Source organism: Salvia splendens, chromosome 8 (assembly GCF_004379255.2).
Source record: "Salvia splendens isolate huo1 chromosome 8, SspV2, whole genome shotgun sequence".
Lineage (NCBI taxonomy): Eukaryota > Viridiplantae > Streptophyta > Magnoliopsida > Lamiales > Lamiaceae > Salvia > Salvia splendens.
The window spans coordinates 29,267,122-29,291,252 of NC_056039.1; the positions used below are offsets into that span (position 1 = coordinate 29,267,122).

The 24,131-nt window shown below is 42.0% G+C and overlaps 2 protein-coding genes, 1 long non-coding RNA gene and 1 pseudogene across 3 annotated transcripts; 3 read left to right on the forward strand and 1 right to left on the reverse strand.

Annotated features, from left to right (window-relative positions):
* On the forward strand, positions 1 to 569 carry LOC121746041 (annotated as a pseudogene).
* Positions 570 to 3,043: 2,474 nt separating this feature from the next.
* Positions 3,044 to 3,728, forward strand: LOC121743798. The gene is made up of 2 exons (XR_006038328.1): positions 3,044 to 3,257; positions 3,337 to 3,728. It is a non-coding gene; the product is annotated as an uncharacterized LOC121743798 (long non-coding RNA).
* A 2,603-nt stretch (positions 3,729 to 6,331) lies between these two features.
* LOC121743514 (derlin-2.2-like) lies at positions 6,332 to 9,484 on the forward strand. The gene is made up of 6 exons (XM_042136825.1): positions 6,332 to 6,769; positions 7,121 to 7,220; positions 7,819 to 8,033; positions 8,131 to 8,214; positions 8,662 to 8,715; positions 9,051 to 9,484. The coding sequence occupies exons 1-6, from the start codon at positions 6,671 to 6,673 to the stop codon at positions 9,231 to 9,233; spliced, it is 735 nt and encodes a 244-aa protein (XP_041992759.1). The 5' UTR covers positions 6,332 to 6,670; the 3' UTR covers positions 9,234 to 9,484.
* A 219-nt stretch (positions 9,485 to 9,703) lies between these two features.
* Positions 9,704 to 14,931, reverse strand: LOC121743353 (tobamovirus multiplication protein 1-like). Its single transcript, XM_042136643.1, has 11 exons — positions 14,700 to 14,931; positions 13,000 to 13,090; positions 12,876 to 12,928; positions 12,238 to 12,330; positions 11,990 to 12,061; positions 11,716 to 11,788; positions 11,541 to 11,586; positions 11,358 to 11,421; positions 10,715 to 10,768; positions 10,239 to 10,316; positions 9,704 to 10,153 (listed from the first exon to the last, which is right to left on the reverse strand). The coding sequence occupies exons 1-11, from the start codon at positions 14,838 to 14,840 to the stop codon at positions 10,058 to 10,060; spliced, it is 861 nt and encodes a 286-aa protein (XP_041992577.1). The 5' UTR covers positions 14,841 to 14,931; the 3' UTR covers positions 9,704 to 10,057.
* Between the last annotated feature and the right edge of the window lie 9,200 nt (positions 14,932 to 24,131).

Here is a 24,131-nt window from a genome sequence, read left to right on the forward strand (position 1 = left end):
CACCTCTTCGGCGTTAAGGTCGGGAAGGACCGCGAATGGTACGGCCGGAGACAGCCGTTTCCCTGCATCCAATTCATAGGCGGCGATTTGGGGATCCACATGTTCCGGTCGTCGGAGGATGCTCGGAAGTCGACTGGCGGCCGGGAGACGATCAGAGTCGGGAATGTAGAGCTGTTCCGGGTGACGTACGAGGTGGAGTCGCTGATGTTTGCGTCGAACAAGCGGATGATCAAGTGCTTGGGGCTGGAGAGCTCCGGCGAGGATCGGTTTCCGGTGTTCGATGTGGTGCGCTGCCGGCCTTCCGGGGAGCTGGAGTTTAGGAATCCGACGTTTGAGGAGCTGAGGTTTTGCTATGGTGTTTTGATGGCGGCTGCTCTGGTGCATCCCCTGCTGGAGGAAGATGGTGGTGGGGCTCCGAGCTATGCTAGATTGGCGGCGTTTCAGCCGTTAATTGAGACGTGGACGTTCAGTGGCCGGAAAAGATTGTTGCTGTGACCATCTCTCACCCACCCAATCATGGATACCAGGAAAAGATTACCGAGCAGCTTCACAAGGATGACAGTTTTTAGTTGAAATAGAGTAAAAGGTTGGTTGTGATTTTAGTTTTACTAGGCGTGTACTCCTTGCATTTTAGTATGCCGCCCGGACACGCCGTTATAAGAGTGAACTACCATAAACTATGCATTTTGTATGCAAATGATATCTGAACTATAAAAATATCATGGGTAGTCCCTAATCTAAAGTATAATCACATTTTTATATTTTTCCATTATTCATAATAATTTTGCACTAAAAATGCCCGGAAAGGCATAAGGGCATCTATTTACTTTCATATATGGGCATTGCAAATAAATAAAATTCACTTTATGTTTTCTCTATGTAGAAATGTGCCCTATGTTCTGTTATTGCATTTGACTCTTGTGTGGTTGATTGGCTGCCGCCTATAGTGGCTGTTTTGGTTAAAGTAGTGGCTGCTAAATTCTGCAATTTGTAATTTTATTAATCCTTAGGCCATCCGCAATGGGCGGACGATGGCACGTCCGATGGCGCGCATCGTCCGCGCCATTCATCGTCCGCCCCCACTGTGGGTGTGTGGCATAGGCCGCGGACGATAGTCGCGGCCTATGCTTCGGGCGCGACTTAAACCGCGGACGATGACCATCGTCCGCGTCATCGTCCGCTCCATTGCGGACGTCGCGGACGATGGTCGCGGACGATGGCCATCGTCCGCGACATCGTCCGCCCCATTGTGAAGGCCGCGGACGATGGCACGCGGTTTCGTTTTTTTATATAAATCTCGTTTCTCATTCAGTTGTGCATACGAACATATCGACTATCTCTCAACATATTCTCTCTCAACATCCAACGAAAATGAATCCCAGCGAAGACACCAATAGTTCTAGTTCGTCTGATTCCGGTCGTTCGATTGACGAAGCATTAGATGCAGCCGTTGAAGAGGCCATGGCGGCATGCTATTCGCAAATGCAGCGCGAGAAGGCGGCGGCTGCAGCGGCGGCTGAGCAAGTCCATCGTCCTATTCGACATAGGACGTATGTCGCAACCACGAGGAAGCTTACAGGCGTCTGGTTGAAGACTATTTTGCCGAACAACCACGTTGGGGCCCGACTGTGTTCCGCCGCCGGTTTCGAATGTCGAGGTACCTTTTTCTCAGCATTGTTCGTACATTGTCTTCACGTCAAGAATACTTCACGTTTCGGGAGGACGGCATCGGGAAACCCGGCCTTACACCATTGCAAAAGTGCACGACTGCTATTCGTCAGTTGGCATACGGCACCACGGCGGACCTTTTTGACGAGTACCTCCACTGTGGGGAGACTACAGGCCGCGAGTGTCTGAAGTACTTTTGTCGGGGGATAGTAGAGGCCTATGGCGACACATATTTGCGCAAGCCGACAGCCACTGATTGCCAGGGTCTGATGCAGATGCACGAGAGGGCGCACGAGTTTCCTGGGATGCTCGGGAGCATCGACTGTATGCACTGGCAGTGGAAGAACTGTCCGACGGCGTGGAGAGGCCAATTCACAAGTGGATACAAGGGCAGCTACCCGACGATGATCCTCGAAGCCGTCGCTGACTATCGGCTTTGGATCTGGCATGCTTACTTCGGCCTAGCCGGGTCGAACAACGACATCAACGTCCTCAACTCGTCCACCCTCTTCACCGACCAATGTAACGGCAACGGCCCGGCCATAGAGTTCACTGCCAATAGACGCCAATACCATATGGGGTACTACTTGGCCGACGGCATCTACCCACGGTGGCCAGTTTTTCTAAAGACGGTCAGCTGCCCGATTGGTGAGAAGAGGGTTTTATTTGCGCAAAAGCAAGAGGCGGCGCGGAAGGATGTAGAGCGGGTATTTGGGGTGCTCCAATCACGGTGGGCAATTGTGAAAGGGCCGGCTCGTTTCTGGTACAAGGAAGTCATCGCCGATGTCATATATGCGTGCATAATCATGCACAACATGATAGTCGAGAGTGAAGGCGGAAGCATCACCGATTGGAATGACGACGACCGTGCATCTAGCTCTGCCGGCACATCGACCGAGACACCCGATAGAGGGTTACCGTTAGGTTTCGATGAGGTTTTATCTAGGCAGGCCTCAATGCGCAACCAACAGGAGCATGCGCAGCTCATGAGCGATATGATTGAAGAAGTGTGGGCTCGTAACCGCTGTCGCTGAGTTTGCGTTTTTTATTATTTCGCATTGTAATGTATTAATTTTTATTAAATGAATGAAGTTTTTAAAATTCGTATTTTAAATGTATTTTAGTTTTTTTTAATTCGTATGTATTTTGTAAATATTACAAAATTGATGATGTGGCGCGCTATAGGGCGCGCCTTAAGGCGCCCCACTGCAGGTGTAGAAGGAGGAGGATAAAAATACTGACGTGGCGCGGCATAGGGAGCGCCTTAGGGCGCCCCACTGCTGATGGTCTTATCGTTGGGAGTTGAATCTCTAGCTAGATATTTTAGTGTTAAGTACAAGTTGTACAACTTTTTGTGAAGACAAGACAGCTTGAATATAGCAACTTGACTGCGCTATAAATTGATGTTTCCCTAGCAAAGCATCCCAATCTCAAATTCTCAATCACAGGCAGCAGATATAATTGATCCTCGTTCGTACGGAAGTTGCGCCATTCACCTATCTCTTCCCTTCCGCTCATCATTTCCCCCCTCGAAACTATGTGCACTGGACTCAGACCCCTGAATCCATCTTTCTCGGCCGACATACCAGGTTCCTTTCTTCTCTCCTTTGGTCAAAAAAACTAATTTATAAATGAAAAAGATAGTAATAACGTTTTGTGAGGATGCAGGTGTGCGGAAGGAGGAGATAAAGGTGGAGGTGGAGGACTCCAGGTACCTCATCATAAGAACGGAGGCGGTGGCGGACCGGAGCTTCAGCCAAAAATTCCGGCTGGATGTGGAGGGCATTTCGGCGGAGTACGTGGACGGAGTGTTGACGGTGAAGATGCCTAGATCCCTACATCAGGATGGGGTTTTTCATTGATCCACCTCATACCGTCGATCTTACCGCCACTGCTGCTTGATTTTACTACTACTACTACTATTTTATATGTATGTGTGGCTTGCATTCAAAAGTGATGAAATTCTTTTTTAAAATATGCATATAATCTCGTTGGTATTTGAATCATTGTTGAAATTCTCCATTTTGTTCAGTAGACTGAAATATGGTCGTAGTTTGGCATTTTGAGTTTTCAAGGTGTACAGTACAGTACCTATACGCATAAATTAATGTTTCAGCCAAACAAGGCGCAAGTGGATGAATAACTCTCGGCATTTTGAGTTTTCATAGATGCTAAGGCCACCCGCACGCGGGTGACCCGTATTTTGTTCCTCCGTGACGGAACGGTGGCGGGACGCGTTGCAGCGTCTCGTCCCGTCACCATCCCGCTGAATCGTCCGTCCCTTCGAGACCCGTTGCGAGACGTCTCGCCACGCGCTCCCGCGACATGGCGAGCTCTCAGGCCATGCGTGATGCCCACTCGCTGGCCATCGAGTGGGATTTCACGCTGATGCAATAAATCATTTTTTTAAAAAAATTTGAATTAAAATTAAAAAAATAATAATAATTGTCAAACGATAATATTACCATTTTATAGCCGTTTTCCTTTTTTTTTAGCTCTATAAATACTCCTAATTCATCATCATTTCACACACAACTACACATCTATTCTTCCCAAATCATCTCCATTTCCTCTCCAATTTTCATGCCAAATCATCTCTCTTTTATTCTTCCCCCAAATTTAATCGATCGCATGGATCCGTATAAGCAAATGCGTCGAATAATGGAAGAATCACTTGAAGAAGATCGATGCCGGGAGGCGGAGGAAGCCGCGCCGCCCAAAGACGCTCCCGGACTTACATCCATCGTAACCGGGAGGAAGCCGCCGCAAGGTTAGTCCGCGGCTACTTCTGCGATAACCCGGTGTGGGAGATACCTACTTCCTTCGCCGTTTCCGCATGCGGCGACCGCTATTTCTCCACATCGCAAATACATTGGCGGCCCGGGAAGAGTTCTTCCAAGAAAGGTTCAACGTCGTCGGCCGTCCCAGCCACACGACGCTCCAGAAATGTACTGCAGCAATCCGTCAGCTTGCGACTGGACAAACGACGGATGTGTTCGACGAATACATCCACATTGGAGACAGCACTGGGAGAATGTGTTTGCTCCAATTCTGCAAAGGCGTCCGGGCAGCCTTCACCGACGAATTTCTCCGGAAGCCAAGCACGACAGATTTCCAGTTCCTGCTCCGCCTTCACGAAGAAGTGCACGGATTCCCCGGGATGCTTGGCAGCGTCGATTGCATGCACTGACAATGGAAGAATTGCACGGTGGAGTGGAGGGGGTCGTACACGAGCGGCCACAAAGGCACCCACCCCCACCGTTATACTCGAGGTCGTCGCCGACTACCGGCTATGGATCTGGCATGCGTACTTCGGGTTCCCCGGCTCGAACAACGACATAAACGTGCTCCACCAATCCGACCTCTTCGCCGAAGTTTTGGATGGTAAAGCGACGGCCATCAACTTCACCGCTAACAACCGGCGCTATAAAATGGGGTACTATCTTGCCGACGGCATCTACCCGAAGTGACCAACCTTCGTGAAGACGTGCACTAGGCCTGTGAACGCAAAGCAGACTTTTTTTGCGCAGAAGCAGGAGGCTGCTTGGAAGGATGTGGAGCGGACGTTCGGGGTTCTCCAAGCGCGCTTCAACATTATCAAAGCCCTGGCTCGTACGTGGTTCATGGAGAGCATGGTCGGCATCATGTATACGTGCATAATCTTGCACAACATGATTGTCCAAGACGAAGGACCCGAGGCGGGAAATTGGTTCGACCCTGAAGCCCCTAGAAGCTCAACCGCAAGTAGTCCGCCTCGAAGTGGAGTGCATCCGTCTATACAAGAACGGTTGTCTATTCGGGCAAGGACACGTGACTCTACCGCCCACGCCCAACTCTAAGATGATCTAATGGAGCACATTTGGGCAAACATTGGCGGAGAAAATTAAATTATGTATTTTTAATTTTTTTAAGATTTTTAATTATGTTTTTTTAATTTTTTTTCGAATTTTATGTTGTAATGTTATTTTATTTTTAATGAAGTGTGTTTTTTATTAATGAAATATGTTGGAAAAAAAAATTAAAAAATGAAATTGAATGAATAGTAATTTAAGGGACGGTTAAGGGACGAATGGTTGCAGGTTCCGTCCCTGATGTAAAAGTGGATAAGAGCATCCACAATGGCGTCCGTCCCAGCGGACGTCCGGTCGGCATGCCAGAGTTTCGCGCGGGACGTTCGCCATTGCGCAGTGGTGACGCGGATACGGGCGTCCGCTGTGGACACCAGAGATCCGCTGCGGACACCGGGACGTCCGTCATTGCGTTGACCCCACGGACGTCCGCGCGGACGTCTCGATTATTTTATATTTTTTTATTATCGCGGGAAGTCCGTCGGGATGTCCTTGAGGATGTCCGTCACTGTGCAATGATAAGTTCTTATGACGTGGCAGAAGGTATTTTTGGGATGTCCGCAGAGACATCCGCACCACTGTACATGCTCTAAGGGGATCAGGATAAAAATCGCACTACCAAATTAAAAGCGTCACTCGGCAGTGAGTCGACCACCAGGAGGTAAAAATAAGTTTTACATAACGAATATGCTAGTGGCATCAATACCATCACTTGTTTGCATCCTATTGGCCAGAGCCACTCGAGCATGCATCCTATTGGCCGGTGATCCTTGCGCGTGTTAACAACCCCCACGCGCTACAGGTAAAGTTTTAGCTCTTAAATCCAAGGCGGAGAAGAAGAATCAAACAACGAAAGCAGAGAGAAAATTACCGTCGTCTGTTTGTTCTTTGTTTCGCACCTATACACATTACACATACACCCCACACAACCTGTATTTCTATACACACACACATGCAGATATACATTTGATATGTATAATTGAATTTCGGATTCAAATCTTAGGGTGTTGATCAAGCCTTCTTTGTTTTAATCGGACTGCTTATCTGGTTTTTAACATTCTCCCGGAATTTATATCCCTCCAATTTGGCCGGGGTAGATCGGGCTAGGGTTTATTGTTCTGCTTCTTGGCTGATTAATTGCGAAGATATAGAGAATGGCGCAAGCAGTGGAAGAGTGGTACAAGCAGATGCCTATCATTACGCGTTCGTACCTCACAGCTGCCATCGTCACCACCATCGGTTGCTCTCTCGATGTAATACTTACTTCTTTCCCCTTTATTGAATTATTGTGTGGCGGATTAATTTTTATCGAGGGCGTGATTTAATGATGAGGAGCGAGCACGAGGTTTATGCGGTGAAGTGTATAACTGTCATTGTTCTCTGATTTTCTGTACTGGGGTTGTCGGGATTACTGAATCAATTTTTTTTCTTGCTAATTGCCAGTTGTGTTAAAGCTAATGCAATTTTTTTGGTTTATTTCTGTTTTAAACAGTAAACTAACTTCTTATTTGATATTGGGGGTTCTGCTTTCTTGGTTATGTTTTGGGAGGGCCCTTGGCTGAGTAGTTCTTCTTATTTGATGTTGTGTTTCTGGTGATTTGCAGATAATATCACCATATGATCTTTATTTGAACCCGAAGCTTGTGGTGAAGCAATACCAAATCTGGCGCGTCATTACCAATTTTCTGTATTTCCGCAAGATGGGTAATTCTCTATCTGTCCTCTAAAAGTTAGGGCTTTCTTTGACTGATTGGTGAGTGGATTAAGAGTTCCTCTATTGATGAATTGATATGGTTGATTACAATTTATTGTCAAATTTCCACTGCATTCTGGATTCTGGAGTATAATTGCTTTAACATACTTTTCTTGTATTGCTTCTTCAGCTCAACCTGACCCCCCCCCCCTTCCCACATATTAACTTATAAGAGAAAAATATGAGTGGCCATGTTTCGGGGAAAAACCGGCCTTCACTTATAAATGGCTACATGTTTTTGATGCAACCTTCTATGTTGCTTGATTGTGCACACACATGGAACTTGGAAGTATGTACATAATCCATGTGTTATTTGTTTGATGATATAACAGAGTTAATTGGTAAAGCATCGTCACTATAATTTAACTTAGCAGGGAATCCTCCCTGTACTGCTTATGTGACTGAAAATTCAGGTTTTGGACATGATGATAATTTGATTGGTAACTCTAGATGGAAAACTTTCAAGCCAGAGATGGATGTTATTTTTGTTTTCTGTGCAGATCATTTCTGCTATATAACACAATGTACCTCTTTCTCTAATCCCTACAGATCTGGACTTCTTGTTTCACATGTTCTTTCTAGCTCGATACTGCAAGCTTCTTGAAGAGAACTCCTTTCGGGGGAGGACTGCTGATTTCTTCTACATGTTGTTGTTTGGTGCAACTGTTTTAACTGGGACAGTACTCCTTGGAGGAATGATCCCTTATGTCTCAGCATCATTTGCTAAGATAATATTCCTTAGCAATTCCTTAACCTTTATGATGGTTAGTTGCTTGTCATTAGGAATTGGGAGTTTTAAGTTACTATAGCTTAACAGTTTGTCATAGCTTTCCTATGATATTTTATATCCTGTTATTATAGGTATACGTGTGGAGCAAGCAGAACCCATTCATTCATATGAGCTTTCTGGGCCTTTTTACTTTCACAGCTGCCTATCTGCCATGGGTAAGTGGCTTTACATTCATTGGTCATTGTTTGCAGTGCTGCCCAATACAATACTCACGTCCACATATCATGTTCCTGTAATGAAATGGACCATATCTTATGGTCCACTTAATTAATAATGTGGGCAGAAATTCTGCTGCTTTCTTGGTTTGTAGTATATGGTAGTTTTTCTTCTATATGTTGGTATTTCAAGTGGGTCAAGTTATGTGTTTACTGTTGTGATGCTTCATTTCCTGATTGCTAGTTTTTTTTTCAATCACTGTTGATTGTGTCGAGACTTTGGCTGTAATTTCATCACATCTGCTATACACCTTAGATGAGCTGCATTATATGCATAAGGACATATATCTGACCATTGCATGTTTTAACATTGCCTCATTATTTATGCATTCTTTTACTTACATGCATTTTGTAGTGATGTGCGAATTCTGATGTTGACCTCAACAGGTGCTTCTTGGATTTTCTGTCCTTGTTGGTGCAAGTGCTTGGGTGGATCTTCTGGTACGTCTTACTATTGCGATTAAGTTTCTTTCACATAATTGCTTGGCATTAGGGGGAATGTTTTTTATGGCAATATTAATATGGACTACATACCATCAACTGAGCGTTTACGGAGATATGTGCGACAGAGATATTCAACTAGGTTCTGCATATTTTATCTGGGTCTAAAAGCGCATTTCTTTGTATGTATCTGATATTTTTCACTCTGTAGACCACAATATCTGTCTTGAGTCTTGCCTAGGTTTTGAGTAAATAATTTATTTAGTGATGCATGTCCGAGAATGTGCTGGTTGCAAGGTATACTCGTGTCGTTTACATAGGTTTCTTTGGCTCAGGGAATGATAGCAGGCCATGCTTACTACTTCCTTGAAGATGTATATCCAAGAATGACAGGCCGCCGACCCCTGAGAACTCCTGCAATTATACGTTCATTATTTGCTGATGAACCTGTGGTGGCGGTCAGGCCTGCCGCTGTGAGATTTGCTGCTCCAGCAATGGAAGAAGCTCCACCTCGATGAAGTTCTGGCGCTATGGGATGTCTAATGTTGATCAATGTATCAACCTTGGTCGAGGATCAATTTTGGATTCCTTGTCAATAGTGTCAAGGACAATTGGTTCTCTCACAGTTAGCGTGTTAATTACATTGGCGACCCTTCTCAGTTAGCAAATTATCCCTGGCTGTATAAAGTTGTTTGAGTTTTTAAGGATACTGTGTTTTCAAAACGATCGAGTTTTCGGGAATTATTATAATTTATGAATTTACTTGCAATTTGTTCTTATATAATGATATTGAAGCATCTCCAATCATCTATGTATAAGTTGTCAAATCAAATAATGATTTTACTATTAGTGTTTATTTACACAACATTAGTGGATAGTAGAATTCATAAAATATTAAATTGTTAATTCTAATAATATACTAAGTTGTAAATAAAATAATAAAATTTTCTAATTTATAATTATCTAATTTGAAGGGACAGAGGGAGTATGTTTGAAAAACTGAAACTAACACATTTTTATGACATATTAAGCATAGAATTCTAAATCTTGACATTTTTATGACATTTTAACCATAAAAGTAACTACAAACTATGCTGACAGAACGGCCAAATTCTGCACAATACAAAGCAGACTGTGAGATCGATAAAATGGCTAACTTCTAAACACCAGAATTCATTAGATTGCCGTCGTTGACACCAGACTCCCACAAAATACACGCAAAATAAAATCTCATGACCAGAGCCAAACCAGAGTGATAATAAATCTGGTTGGTTGTAGGCTCCAATTCCGTCTTGCCAAGAATGCCAACAAATTTATGTATATGGCCTTTTTCATGCATTCACTACCGTATAGGGTGATACTGTGCTGATGGTACTCTTTTTGGAGGTAGCTTGCGCAAGATGTACATAACAAGAGCTGAAGGAAGAATCTCAACCAGCTGTTTTGCAGGACGGCAACATATATCAGAAATATCAACTATTGTATATAAATTTAGCACAACCATTAAGAGAGGAAGTCCATACCGTGTAGTAGATTAAATTCAAAACTGGATGGTCCAATACATCAAGTGATGCGTCTGAATCAAAGGCTGAGAGCATAACCTAAGGTAGAGAACAAATAATAAGGATCAACAGAGAAGATAAGAATATCAACAGAGTCACTTTGGTCAATTGAAATCTGGAATATTCAAGAACTTGGACTTCAAAGATATTTTATTTGGGTGGGTTGATAAGATATGAATAATGTTTCACTTGGCACATCATAATTCAAATTGCCAAATGCTTCTTCCCTTTGTGGGATGATGAGGTTTTTCCATCTTGAATTTAGAATCTCGCAACTATAGAATTTTCTCATAGACTGAATTCAGTTACTTTTTTTGTGTTCAAGAATAAAGGGTACATAGCGGTTGTCTAAATGACAAGTACCGAAATCCAAGCAAAACTAATTATATATTCATTTAGTTTTGAAATAACAATGTGAGGGAAAATTGAAACCTTACCACGAAGCACCTTATAAGGAAACAAGTGAAGCATATAGCAGTTACAGATCCAACCTGTAAATGGATACTAATAGTAAGTACACATAACTCAACTAACAACAAAAGAGGATGATATCAAAAGCAAGGATAGGTGCTCAAAGTACATTCCACAATTATCAAATCAACATTTCAAATTGTCACATCAAAAACCTTCAATTGCATGATTGTCTGGATTGGACAGAGATTTTCAACAGTTAAATAAATGATGCGCAGTTTAGGATTTCGTTTTAAGCAATAAATAACAAAAGCTGGTTATTAGAAGAAACTTTGATAGCTTCACTTAAAAAGTCATTAACCAATTCAACTAGCCACTGTCATGAATATAAATTGATTTCAGGTTCTCATTATCAATGAAACTTTGTGCCTGGACAATGGAGAGCAGCTTAGCTGGTGATACATTTACTTCCCTTCAACCAATAGGTCGGGGGCTAGAATTTACATTACAGGTAAACGGGGAGCATTATTCATCCTTTTTAAAAGAAAAAAAAAACTCAGTGTAAGTAGAGATGCTACTGTGAACCCTGAAATCTTTTTCTGGTATAAAAATACCATTTCCAGTTAATTCAATCTAACAGTATTTCCAGTCAACAGATATAACACAAACCTCATAAAGTTTCTTTCTCCTCCCTTTAGATTCAATAGGGAAGCGTCTTAGCATGATGAACAGCCTGCACAAGACAAACGACAAGTATGACACAGAAAAGTGTAAAGAAATAAAACATAAGGCCTGAAGAAAGGAAGTAAATAAAATTTTCATTTGAAAGAAAAACAGCCTTTTGACATTCACCTTCCTCCATACAGCAAAAATCCTAATGCAGCTGCAAATGACACCACTGCAGAGACCAAAATATTGAAGGAAAGTCAGACTGTTGGCCTACGGATATCCCAGGCAAACTAAGAAGGGCAAAGGCTTTAACTTTTGCATTTGTTGATATGAGAAAAATAGGACTAGGAATGTTTACCTGCAACAAATATCTTTCCAATGAATTCTGCAGTGCTGTTGTCATCTATCCAAAGGTACACCCAGATACAAGCCTGAAGATAGAAGCCAGATTACAAGAGGCCCATAGATCTAGTGGAGAATAATAGGCCAATCATTATGTGGATTCAAGAGATCCACAAAACATCAGGAAAATATATCTGTAACTACGCATGATTTAATATATATTGTTCCACAAATAGGAAACAACATAATTCAAGAAATAATAGCAGTAAATCAAGAGTGCTGCAATGCACCTGCACAACATATACTCCGCTGTTGATGGCGAAGTAACATATTCTTAGTTTATCTGTTGGCAGACTTCTGGCCTGAAAAATGATAGGGATAGAAATGTTAGTGTTTCCTCATGTGACAACTGTAATTACATGTCATAAGCAATGAAATACCAGCAGGGATCTAATCAGGGTCTACGTGTTCGGGATATTGTTACACTAAGTTTTCAATCTTTAATTGTCAGAACTTTAACCAGAAAAATAACTTATACCTGATGATATATCTCTGCCCAAAAAAGAACTAGAAGAGTATATGTGGAGAAGAAGAGCAAGCCAGGAGACTCCAGCAAAACCAAAGAGAGAGCCTGAAATGGGGAAATTAAATTTACAATGGAGGTATAATAATGAAGGATGGATCATGTTAGCTAGAGTCACCAAAACACTTCATTGCCAAAGGACTACTCTGTAAGTCCATAAAATATGATCTCGATGGAGAATCCAGTAAAAGGAGACCTAAAACAAATTTCTGACATCTAGAAGCAGACATCTTTTTAACTGAATCAAACACTTCGTACGATAAAAAGGTAAAAAACATGTTCTGACAAGGAGGTCCTCCCAACCCCAATTACACTCATTGCTGTTTGCCAGCTCAATTTTTCTAGTGATAGGCTGATAGCATAATAAAACAGACAATGTATAGTACAAATTCATCATGAACATTATTAGCTATATCAATGGATTTTTGTTGGTCTAGCCCTGTTCCTTTAGTGATCTAGAAAGACGTTGTAATGCTGTTTAAAATTCTTACACTACACATAGCGCAGAATCTAATAGGGCAGTAACTTGAAGCATTAATGAAACAGGGAGGATCACATCAAACAAAACAGTAAACAGTACTTTAGGATCTTACCTTAGGATGTAGAAGAAAGACATTCTTATGAAATCCAAATGCGATAGCACGCACTGCAATGAATGATTTAAATGATTAGTCAAAGAGGTAGAACTATGTCTGACATAAAACTATAATTTTATACCTCCATTTACTATGAAGTTCATGAGGTGGAACACTTTTTGCGTGGTCCAACCATATTCGGGCACCCTAAGTTCAATTCTTATCAATTGAATCTGCATTAAGTACATCCATATCATTTTAGGAATAACATAATCTGGCAATTAAGTCCTCACAAATCAGACGTACAATCATGCTCATATTACATAATCAACAATTCTATAAAGCTGAAAAAAATTAACTGAGAAGTTCACATGAAGAAATGTCCAGAGCCTTTGTCCTAGCGGAAATGAGCTTAGACATTATTGTATGAGGTGCCGAGTTCGAGCCCTCTTGACCTCAGTTGTAATTTCCTCCTTTATATAGGAGTTTATTTGTAATTTCCTCCTTCATATTGGAGTATTTTTTTTTAAAAGTTCACATGAAGAAACAGTAGAGACACACAAGAAATATCATAACAGTAAAGTCCCATGATATAAATTTCCAGCTTGAAGGAATGGAAAAATGACTTCTTATAATTGTCGATAATAAAAACACCTTTCGGAAAAGGTGGAGTGAGTGGTTCCAAATCATATAACAAAAAAGTGATCCGGATAATTAAAAAATATGTGTACCATTACGATCATAGCAAAAGTGGGTAGATGATATATTCTACTTATACTTGTTTGCGAATCAAACAGATAAAGGTGAAGATAACGAAATTAATTTATCTCAAATCAACAATAAACTTATATTGCATTTGTCAATTGTGACTGCTATAATAACTTAGAGGTGGTCGTGTAGATAAGAAAAAGCTTGTCCCCACGGATACAGAGTGCATAATACATTGCACTTGCACAACTATAGGACAGGTAACTGAGAAAGTTCTCTTTTTTCGCTCTGCAATATTTAAACAATGACCATAAGATATGCCAATTGCCAAATCCCAACATGATCTCTATTCTCTGCCAGAGTTTCAACTGTTATATCTGAAGCAATAACCGTATGTAATTGAGATTAGAAACCAACAGTGTTTTCAGACACTGAACTCTACAACTAGCAACCATCACAAACTTATAATGTCCCAATGGAATTAAGCACTTAGGTTATCAAGAAAATTTAACTATCCAATTAATCCCATTAGCCTTAAGAACATTCAAAATTTCCAGAACATGGATCTAGTTCGACAAGATTCAAAAAAGTTGACCAAGAGGAAACACTATACTAATTCCCCTTGGGAAGAGATCCATCCAGGGGCGGAGGCTGAGAATTAGTGTGATTGGGGGTTAAACTAATTAAAATTAGGTATATTAATCGAAAAATCAAAATAGAATAAAGAAACACAGTGAAAAGAGCTCTATCAACAACTAAGCCCTCTTGGACTCCCCTCTCAATCGTGACCTTACCATGGGTCAGAAGAGAAGACATCGAAATTAAGTAGTGATTAAATACATCGAAATTATTAACAGTATGCCATGTATCAATTGAATAGTGATTAAATACATCGAAATTAACGGAGCTAAAATTAGCCCCAAAACCATCAGTTCATATGCCCCGATATTCGGAGAGGAATAAACGCGAATTCAACTGGATAAGAAAAGAAGCTCCTATATTCCTAAGCTGGCGTTTTCCAAGTAAGACAAGTTTGGCAAAGCAAAATCACTAACTAGAATCCCAACACAAGCAAAAATTCAACAAAAAGTATATGGTAGATATGTAATAGCAAGAAGAATATTGTAGACTAACAAGTGCAACGGAGGAAACAAGGGCATAGGCAGCGCAGAGAGAGTAAAATATTCCGTCTTGCCATACGACGGACTCGTTGATTTCATCCCACCAGTTGGCCACGGCGTCGATGGACGGAGAGCTCATTAGCATTCTGGTCATTGAGCTCTCCTCTCTCTTCTCTCTTCTCTCTTCTCTCTCTCAACTTGAGATGAGTAGGTCAAAATTGATTAGCTGTTGCTACTTTGAATAATATTATTTCCAATCAGAGGAAGAAGAGATCAAATCATAATAAGAGCATCTTTAGAGCATCCACTATGGGGCCGCGCCTATAGCCCCAGCGGGGGCGGTCTCGGACGGTTTATAGTGAAGGAGATGTCCGCCCCCGGGGCGGACGAGGAAATGGGGGCGGTAGGCAACGGACGACGGATAGGCGAAACGAGGGCGAGGACGCGTCAGGCGTCCTTTCGCCTCGCCTATAGGCGCGCCGGCCATAGTGGCCGGCGATCGGCGCGCCGACAGTCTTCGGTCGAATTTTTAATTTTAATTTTTTAATTACCTCTATAAATACCACTCTTCATCACCTATTTTTCCACCATTTTCACACAATCTCTCCATTCACTATCTACACTTTCACTCTAAAAAAATGCACGGTGGAGATGACGAATCACCCGACTCGCAGGAATCGGGCTACGACGGCAATCCTTCACACCCATTGGGATATGGCGGACATCCTTCTCAGCCGACGGGATATGGCGGGGCTCCGTCTCAGCCGTGGATGTGGAGTCAATCTTCCCCGCCGTGGGCATCGAGCCCAAACCTACCTCCATCTTAGTCGTGCAGGTCTTCTCCAACGCCCCCACCTATTCAGCGGAATCTGAGTCGCTCTGCATTTGGAGATTACAAACCCAACCTCGACGCGCTTAACCAGCCGCGTCCGGAGTCCCCTTTCCAATCCAGCCAATCGCCTTTCACCGAAGTAGATCAAGACGCACTGGATACTATGATGGGTTGCTCAGTTCCGGCGTCCAGGATACCCCGGCAGCACGGGTGGCAACGCCTGTTCCGACCCGAGGCTCTAGCAGCGGCAGCGGAGGTGGCGGCGGCGTCAGCGGTATGGGCGGCAGCCGTGGCTAGGGCAGCGGCGGTGGCGGCGGTGGCGAGGGCAGTGGCGTCGGCGGAAGCGGTGGCTCTGGCTCCAAACGGGGCAAGCTCTACACCAAAGCGGAGTCAATTGCCGTGGCGAGGGCGTGGGATGCCATCACATCGGACCCCATAGTGGGCACCGATCAGACTGAGGGGAGCTTTTGGAGGCGCGTCATGATGGCATACGACGAGTTCAAACCCGCCGGCACCGATAAGCGCGACCCAGAACAGATCCGCAAAAAGTGGGGTAGGATTCTGCTGGCTACCATGCGGTTCGCGTACATATAACAGAACAACATTCTCCACGCTGAGAGTGGCCGAAGCGGGATAGAAGTGATGGCCCTGTCGATGGGCAAATACCACACGGATGGCTGGCCGAAGTTCACAATGTGGGAGGAGTATCAAATCCTCGCGGATTGTCCGAAATTCAAGGCCATCTGCGCGCAAGAGGTCAATACAGCTCCTGGGCCGAAGCGTACAAGGCACAACCTTGCCGGGGACTACAGCAGTGGAAACGGCTCGCACTCGTTCGAGCAGCCCGACGAGCAAGTCGAAGAGCCAGCCGCTACACACACTAGGCGAGGACGGCCCCTGGGACAACAGGCCTCTATCCGCAGCGCCAGAGGGGCTAGAAGTGCCTCCCATCAGCCGTCGGCCCCGTCTGGATCTCGCATCCCCCAGCCCGCCCCAATCCCACAACACATGGTGCAAGGTCCCCACAAGGTCTTGAGGGATAACATAGATGTGCAGTTGATGCTCCAACTGCAGGACGTATGCAGCAAATACGTAGCCACCGACAGTGGCGGATATAGAAATTTTACTCTGGGGGTACAAAAATTGTACGGCAAATAATCACATCACCTATTAAAAATAAAATAATACTCACTATAAATAAATCCGCAAACTCAATTTAGTTGAGTCGTATTTCTTTTTAAGATGTCCCGACTTAGTAAAGTCATTTTATTAGCAGAGAAACAAAACATATAGTCACTCTTAACTCTACTTTATTCTCTTTTTTATTTTATTTTATCTTTATTTATTTTGTATAACACAAATTTTCAATATTTATGCCCAAAAGAAACGCTTTAGTTAAATTAGGACGAAGAGAGTAGTAATGTAACCAAATTAACAAGCTATATTCGTAAAAATGACTACTATATCCACAAAAGAAAATAATAAAAAATAAAATACTATAAAAATATACACACATACTAGAATTATTTTAAAACAATCATACTAAGCCATGAAAAATATTATTGAAATAAAAATTAAATTGCAAACTATCACATAAGAATATAATTCAGCTAAAAGAAAAACACTATGAACTGCAGTACTGCTGCCGGTAATTGGATAGAAGGTGGCAACCCGAGGAATCGAACACGAGTTCAAAGGAAGGCAAGTGAAGCGTTCAACCACTGGACCACTAAGACTATTGTTTAATCCTACAACAATTATATATTAAGACAACTAAATATGGGGGTACAGTTGTACCCCCTTGCTCCTATGTGGCTCCGCCACTGGCCACCGATGACCCGTACGTCAGGAACATCTAAAAGAAGCTCATCACTTGGTATGAGCGTTGGCTAGGGTTGGCTAATGACGCTCCTGGGGAAACCGCGGCCGGCAGCAGCGAGGGAGGAGGAGGAGGAGGAGGAGGAGAAGAAGAAGAAGAAGAAGAAGAAGAAGAAGAAGAAGAAGAAGAAGAAGAAGAAGAAGAAGGAGAAGAAGAAGGAGGAGAAGAAGAAGAAGAAGAAGAAGAAGAAGAAGAAGAAGAAGAAGAAGAAGAAGAAGAAGAAGAAGAAGAAGAGGAAGCCGACTCCGACACCGAGTAGATGGTGGCGGAGTTTTTAGTTGTATTTTATTTTAAATATTCGTTGTATATTTTTACCCTTTTGCAATACAACGAATATTTGACCCCAATTACCTCGTTTTCTAATTATTTGCATTGCACTGATTTTAATTATACTTGATTGAAACTAAAAACATTTTATAATGAAAATTGATTATAAAATTTGGGGGCTATTGGAAGTATCCACCATAATGGCGGAAACAAAATTATGGGGCTATGGACAAAAAAATTGGGGCTATGGACAAAAACTGGGGCGGGGCTATTGGGGTATCCGCCTTATAGTGGACACCCTTAACCCCGTCCCCAATTCAGGCCCCAAGTCCCCTCCACGTCATCATTCCCCTAAATTTGAGTCTCAGACCATAACTGCTCTAACCTTGCAGGCTTCATCCGTGCCACAAGTATTAAATTGCACTATTCACAATTTACCATCTATTTTACGCGTAAAATAAAAAATATTGAACAATTATAACACGAGAAATTCATTTTTAATTCAAAAATAATAAATTATAAACTAAAATATTAAATTAGAACATAAAAAAATGCAAAAAAAATACTCTTCTTCCCCTTCCTCTCGCCCCTCTTCATCCTTCTACAAAATGCAAAAAAAAAGAGAAAATTGGGGGTGCAAATGCAAAAGAAACCAGAAATCGTCGCCCTCTTCTTCCTCTCCCCCTCCCCCTCCTTCCTCTCCCAAATGCAAAAGAAACCTGAAATTGGGGCCCGGGACCGGAAAAAGAGCACCTCCAACGCCGGTCAGGTCGGACCCCAGGCGCGCCCTCAGGCCGCAACTGCGGCCCCGGGACCGGCCTGGGCAGGAACTTCCTCTCCTCCATCGACGCGGGCCGGGACCCAAGTGCGGCCCGGCCCCTTAGCGTTAAGGATGCTCTTAGAAGTTAAAACTCGAAAAAGATAAGAATCATACGTGCAGTAGGACTTTTATAAGAAAAATAACTAAAGTAGGACTACTTATTTAAATCTAGAAATAAATTTTGCTTCCTTGTTTAAAAGATTCTGTGAGATGCGGCCGTGACATGGACGAGTGTGGAATGAGTACGTGGCTCGTTCAATGCAGCTCACCAAGTCGAGGGTGCATGGATAAAGCGTTGCATGGGATCTAAGCTAAAAGAGAGAGCAGAGTTAGTTGGTAACTAACTTCGAAGGTCGTTTTCAGCTTGATATAAAGGGAGGCAGTTTTCCTCATTCATCAACGGGAAGTTTTCAAGATCAGAGAGAGTGTGAGTAAAGAAGGAAGAAAAGTTGTGTGTGTGTGAATCACCATTGTAGAGTGAAGTAGCTCTTGTAAAGTTTTCATCTTCTTGTTTCCATCTCTGTGTAACCACCAAAAGGAGTGATAGTAATAAACATCTCATCCCTTCCGTGGACGTAGGCAAATTGCCGAACCACGTAAACCCGAGTGTTACTTGTGTTCTTGTTTCTGATCAAATCAATCTTCAATCTAAAACCTCGACAGATTCACAGAAATTTATCCACACAAAATCATGGTATATTAATTTGAACAATATTTGTAGAATATATTAGATTGTTTTAATATATTCTACAGTTTAGAAAATTATATATATTGGGCAGTCTGGTTTGTAAAATTATATCACATAATTAAATTTGTTTATATTTAGGTTTAATGCTATATGGATAATTATGTGATAATTAGTCATAATTATCCGCTTCAACTAAAATAATTATACTACTTAATTTTAGATAGATAATTATATGATAATTAGTCATTATAATCGAACGAAATTATTAAGGCCATCCACAACGCCGTTCCTATACCGTTCCTAAACCGTTCCTTAAACTACTATTTGCGGGCCCCACTGTACTTTTTTACTCCATTCCTTAACTAAGGAACGGAACCTGCAACCACCCTCCGTTCCTTAACCGTTCCTTAAATTACTATTCATTCAATTTCATTTTTTATTTTTATTTCCAACTCAATTCAATTAAAACAAACACACTTTATTAAAAAACACACAACATTAAAACAAAGTTACAACTTAAACTTAAAAAAATAAAAAGCACATAATTAAAATCCTAAAAAAATAAAATTACACAATTTTAATAATTTCATCCGCCAAAGTTTGCCCAAATGTGCTCAATTAGATCCTGTTGGAGTTGGGTGTGTGCGCTAGAGTCGTGTGTCCTTGCACGAATAGATAACCGTTCTTGTATAGACGGATGCGCTCCACTTCGAGGCGGACTACTTGCGGTTGAGCTTCCGGGGGATTCGGGGTCGAACCAATTTCCCGCCTCGGGTCCTTCGTCTTGGACAATCATGTTGTGCAAGATTATGCACGTATACATGATGTCGACCATGTTCTCCATGAACCACGTACGAGCCGGGGCTTTGATGATGTTGAAGCGCGCTTGGAGAACCCCGAACGCCCTCTCCACATCCTTGCGAGCGGCCTCCTGCTTATGCGCAAAAAGAGCCTGCTTTGGGTTCGCAGACCCACTGGACGTCTTCACGAAGGTAGGCCACTTCGGGTAGATGCCATCAACGAGATAGTACCCCATTTTATAAAGCCGGTTGTTGGCGAGGAAGTTGATGGCCGGCGCTTTACCATCCAAAACTTCGGTCAAAAGGTCGGACTGGTGGAGCACGTTTACGTCGTTGTTCGACCCGGGAACCCCGAAGTACGCGTGCCAGATCCAAAGGCGGTAGTCGGTAACGGCCTCGAGTATAACGGTTGGGTGGGTGCCTTTGTGGCCGCTCGTGTAGGACCCCTTCCACGCCACTGGGCAATTCTTCCATTGCCAGTGCATGCAATCGACGCTGCCGAGCATCCCGGGGAATCCGTGCACTGTTTCGTGAAGGTCGAGCAGGAGCTGACAATCGGTCGTGCTTGGCCTCCGGAGAAATTCGTCGGTGAAGGCTGCCCGGACGCCTTTGCAGAATTTGAGCAAGCACATTCGCCCAGTGCTGTCTCCGATGTGGAGGTATTCGTCGAACATATCGGCCGTTTGTCCAATCGCAAGCTGGCGGATTGCTGCAGTACATTTCTGCAGCGTCGTGTGGCTGGGACGGCCGACCGCGTCGAACCCTTCCTGGAAGAACTCTTCCCGGGCTGCCAAAGTATTGGAGATGTGGAGAAATAACGGTTTCCCCATGCGGAAACGGCGACGGAAGTACGTATCTCCCCAAACCGGGTTATCGCAGAAGTAGTAACGTACTAACCTTGCGGCGGCTTCCTCCCGGTTACGATGGATGTACGTACGGGAGCGTCGTTGGGGCGGCGCGGCTTCTTCCTCCTCCCGTCGTCGATCTTCTTCAAGTGATTGTTCCAATATTTGACGCATTTGTTCAAAAGGATCCATTAGTTTGATTAAATTTGGGAGAAGAAAAACAGAGTTGATTTGAGATGAAAATTGAGGTGGAAATAGAGAGGATTTGAGAGGAATAGATGTGTGTTTGTGAGTGAAATGAGTATGAAATATGAGTATTTATAGAGTAAATAAATTAAAAATAAATAAATAAATAAATAAATAACGAAAAAAAACGGTAACAATACCGTTGCAATTTTTTTATTTATTAAATTCGAATTAAAAAAAAACGAATTATTGCGTCATCGTGACGACGCCCACTCGCGGGGCAGCGAGTGGGCGTCACGCGTCGAATGGGAGGCCGCCACGTCGCCTCGGCACGTGGCGGCACAGACCGTGCCGCGTCTCGTGCCGACGGCACCCGGGACGGCATGGGAACGGAACCGCGACGAAACGCAGCGCCGTAACGCGTTCCGCTACGGTTTCGTTCCGAAGGAACGAAACGCGGAATGCCCGCAGCTCGCCCGCGTTGCGGGTGCTCTAAATATTGATTTTTGGACTAAGCCAATATGAAAATTTTCTTAATTACAAAAGTAAGATTGTGTTGTTCTTTTGAAAAGAACATGAAAAAGTTATTTATAATTTAAAAACAAGCTCTATTTGAATAAAAAATTAGTTGAGTTATTCTTTATATGAAAAAACTTGTTTATATACATAAAAATTGACATCTATGTTTGAATAGAAAATAACATGCAAAATAATAGTACTAGTTCATTAGGATTTATGAGAATTAAATATAGAGTATTTGCAGCATTTATACTTTTAGAATATGTATAATTTTGTAATTTTTGTGGATAGCAATTTATAGTAACCTAACTTGATTCATGAGGCATCCCCTTCAAATATTTTACTAGTATATGATATCATTTTTTTCAAAATAACTTTATATTTACTTTTCTTGTTTTTTCTCAATTTCCTTTCAGCAATGAAAAATAAGTAAAAGCAGAGATTTTATTTTAAAAATAAAACATATGAAATTAATGAGAACTAGATTTGACCAATATAGAAAAAATAAAAAGAAGAGAAGAATACAATATACGTCTACTAGTATCTCTATTCCTAGAATACATTTTGGCACTTTACTTCGAAAATTAGCGTTAATTAAATTAATTCATCTTCATTCCAATGTATTTATAATTAATTTTAGATAGTACAATCAAAATTACATTTCTCATCCCGCGTAGGATTATAGATCATACTATCTCCGTCCGCAGTTAGGAGTTTCATTTTTTACCATTTTAATCCGACCTTGAATATGAGTCTTGATCATTTTTTACTACAATTGGTAATAAGGTCCAACATTCAACATTTTCACTAACGCATTCCATTCACATTTAATTTAAAATTAATACTCCCTCCGTCTCGGCTAAGACGACACATTTTTTACCGGCACAAGATTTTAGGAGTGTTATTGGTTAAAGTATTTAATTTGAGAGAGAAAATGTGAGTGTAAGTATTAAAATAGAGAGAAAAAGAAAGATGAATATTTTAATAGGAGTGAGAAAAAGTGTGGGTGATTTAATTGGAGAGATAAAGTTTCCAAAAAATGAAATGTGTCATTTTTGTTGAGACAAACTAAAAAGAAAAATGTGTCATCTTAAGCGCGACAGATGTAGTATTATATAGTACAAGTGAGATTTATATTTTGCTAACTTTTTTCCACCAACTGTTTTTTAACATTTCTTAAAACTTGTGTCGAAAAGAAATGAAACTCCTAATTGGACGAAGGGAGTATCTTATAGTAATAGGGAATGGTTATAGTGAGAACATTTTTTTAAAATGAGAACCGAAAATCATTACATTAGTATGGGTTGGATCACAAAACATATCAATTACTGATATTAAGTTAGAAACTACATGGAGTAATAAACTGATATTCATAAAACAATAAACTGATATTGAATCAATAATTGATAGTAGTATGATTTATAATATTAACTGATATTAATATATTTATGGATTATATAGTACTCCCTCCGTTGCACAAATTTTGTCACACTTTGCCGGGCACGGATTTTAAGAAATAATAGAAATTGAGTTGAAAAAGTTAGTTGAGAATGAGTCCTATTTTTTATATTAATTTTATAATGAAATGTGAGTGAAAATGAGTTAGTGGAATATGAGGCTCACTACTAAAAATAGTAAAAAGTGAAATGTGATAAAAATTTATGGGACGGACGAAAATAGAAAATGTGATAAAATTTAAGGGATGAAGGAAGTATAAAATTATTTAAATATGTAGCACAAATGCATGCTACTTATTTTGTCTAATTAAAACTTGTCGCATGAGATTGGTGACACTATGAACTAGTGAACACGTGCATGCAATAATATTATACTCAAATTATAATTACTTTTATTTTTATAATCTTAATTTAGGATCCTACTATTGTATACTCCCTCCGTCCCAGATAATTTATCCTAGTATTCCATTTTGGTCCGTCCCACATAATTTGTCCCACTTCAAACTTTCCATTTATGGCAACAAATTACTCCACTCTTAATCTCACTTTCGGCTACCCAAATTCCACCATTTACTCCACTTCATTTCATCTCCTTCTTCATTACTCCACACAACCTCCAACTGATTCCCCTTCTTCCTCTTAATTGCACTTTCGCCTACCCCAATCACACCATTTACTCCACTTCATTTGATCTCCTTCTTCATTACTCCACACAACCTCCAACCGATTCCCCTTCTTCCTCTATAATCTCCCTCTGAAAACCCTAGATCTACACCATTCCTCCACCATTTTCATCCGCTTCCACACAAATTCAAACCCCATCAGGTCTAAATACTGGACCTACGCCATTTGAAAATCCTAGATCTACGGCGATGGGTGATTACCCCGACTCTCCTCCTGGCATTTTATCTGCCGATCTGGATGATCTCGTCGTCCCAGAGACGGCGGAGTATATGTGGGGTTCTGCTTCCGCCATCGACGACTCTTTCGTCGCCGGAACCCTAGCTGACACTATTGTCCCCGAAACCCAACTGGAATCCTTCATTCTCGTTGATGTATGGCCTTCTCACTCCGCCATCGATTACTTGGACTGTGGTTGTCCCTACTACGGGTCGCCACCAATAGCCCCACTCTACAACCGTGTGCCACCAC

What these genes read in the sequence shown, in the direction of transcription:
- LOC121743514 (XM_042136825.1), top strand. Translation starts at nt 6,671, where the DNA reads ATGGCGCAAGCAGTGGAAGAGTGGTACAAGCAGATGCCTATCATTACG. An exon ending in ATTCCTTAACCTTTATGATG is followed by an intron (nt 8,034 to 8,130) that starts GTTAGTTGCTTG and finishes CTGTTATTATAG; the next exon opens with GTATACGTGTGGAGCAAGCA. An exon ending in GTGCTTGGGTGGATCTTCTG is followed by an intron (nt 8,716 to 9,050) that starts GTACGTCTTACT and finishes TCTTTGGCTCAG; the next exon opens with GGAATGATAGCAGGCCATGC.
- LOC121743353 (XM_042136643.1), bottom strand. Translation starts at nt 14,840, where the DNA reads ATGACCAGAATGCTAATGAGCTCTCCGTCCATCGACGCCGTGGCCAAC. An exon ending in GCGGAGTATATGTTGTGCAG is followed by an intron (nt 11,789 to 11,989) that starts GTGCATTGCAGC and finishes TTCTATCTTCAG; the next exon opens with GCTTGTATCTGGGTGTACCT. An exon ending in TCCTTATAAGGTGCTTCGTG is followed by an intron (nt 10,317 to 10,714) that starts GTAAGGTTTCAA and finishes TCTCTACCTTAG; the next exon opens with GTTATGCTCTCAGCCTTTGA.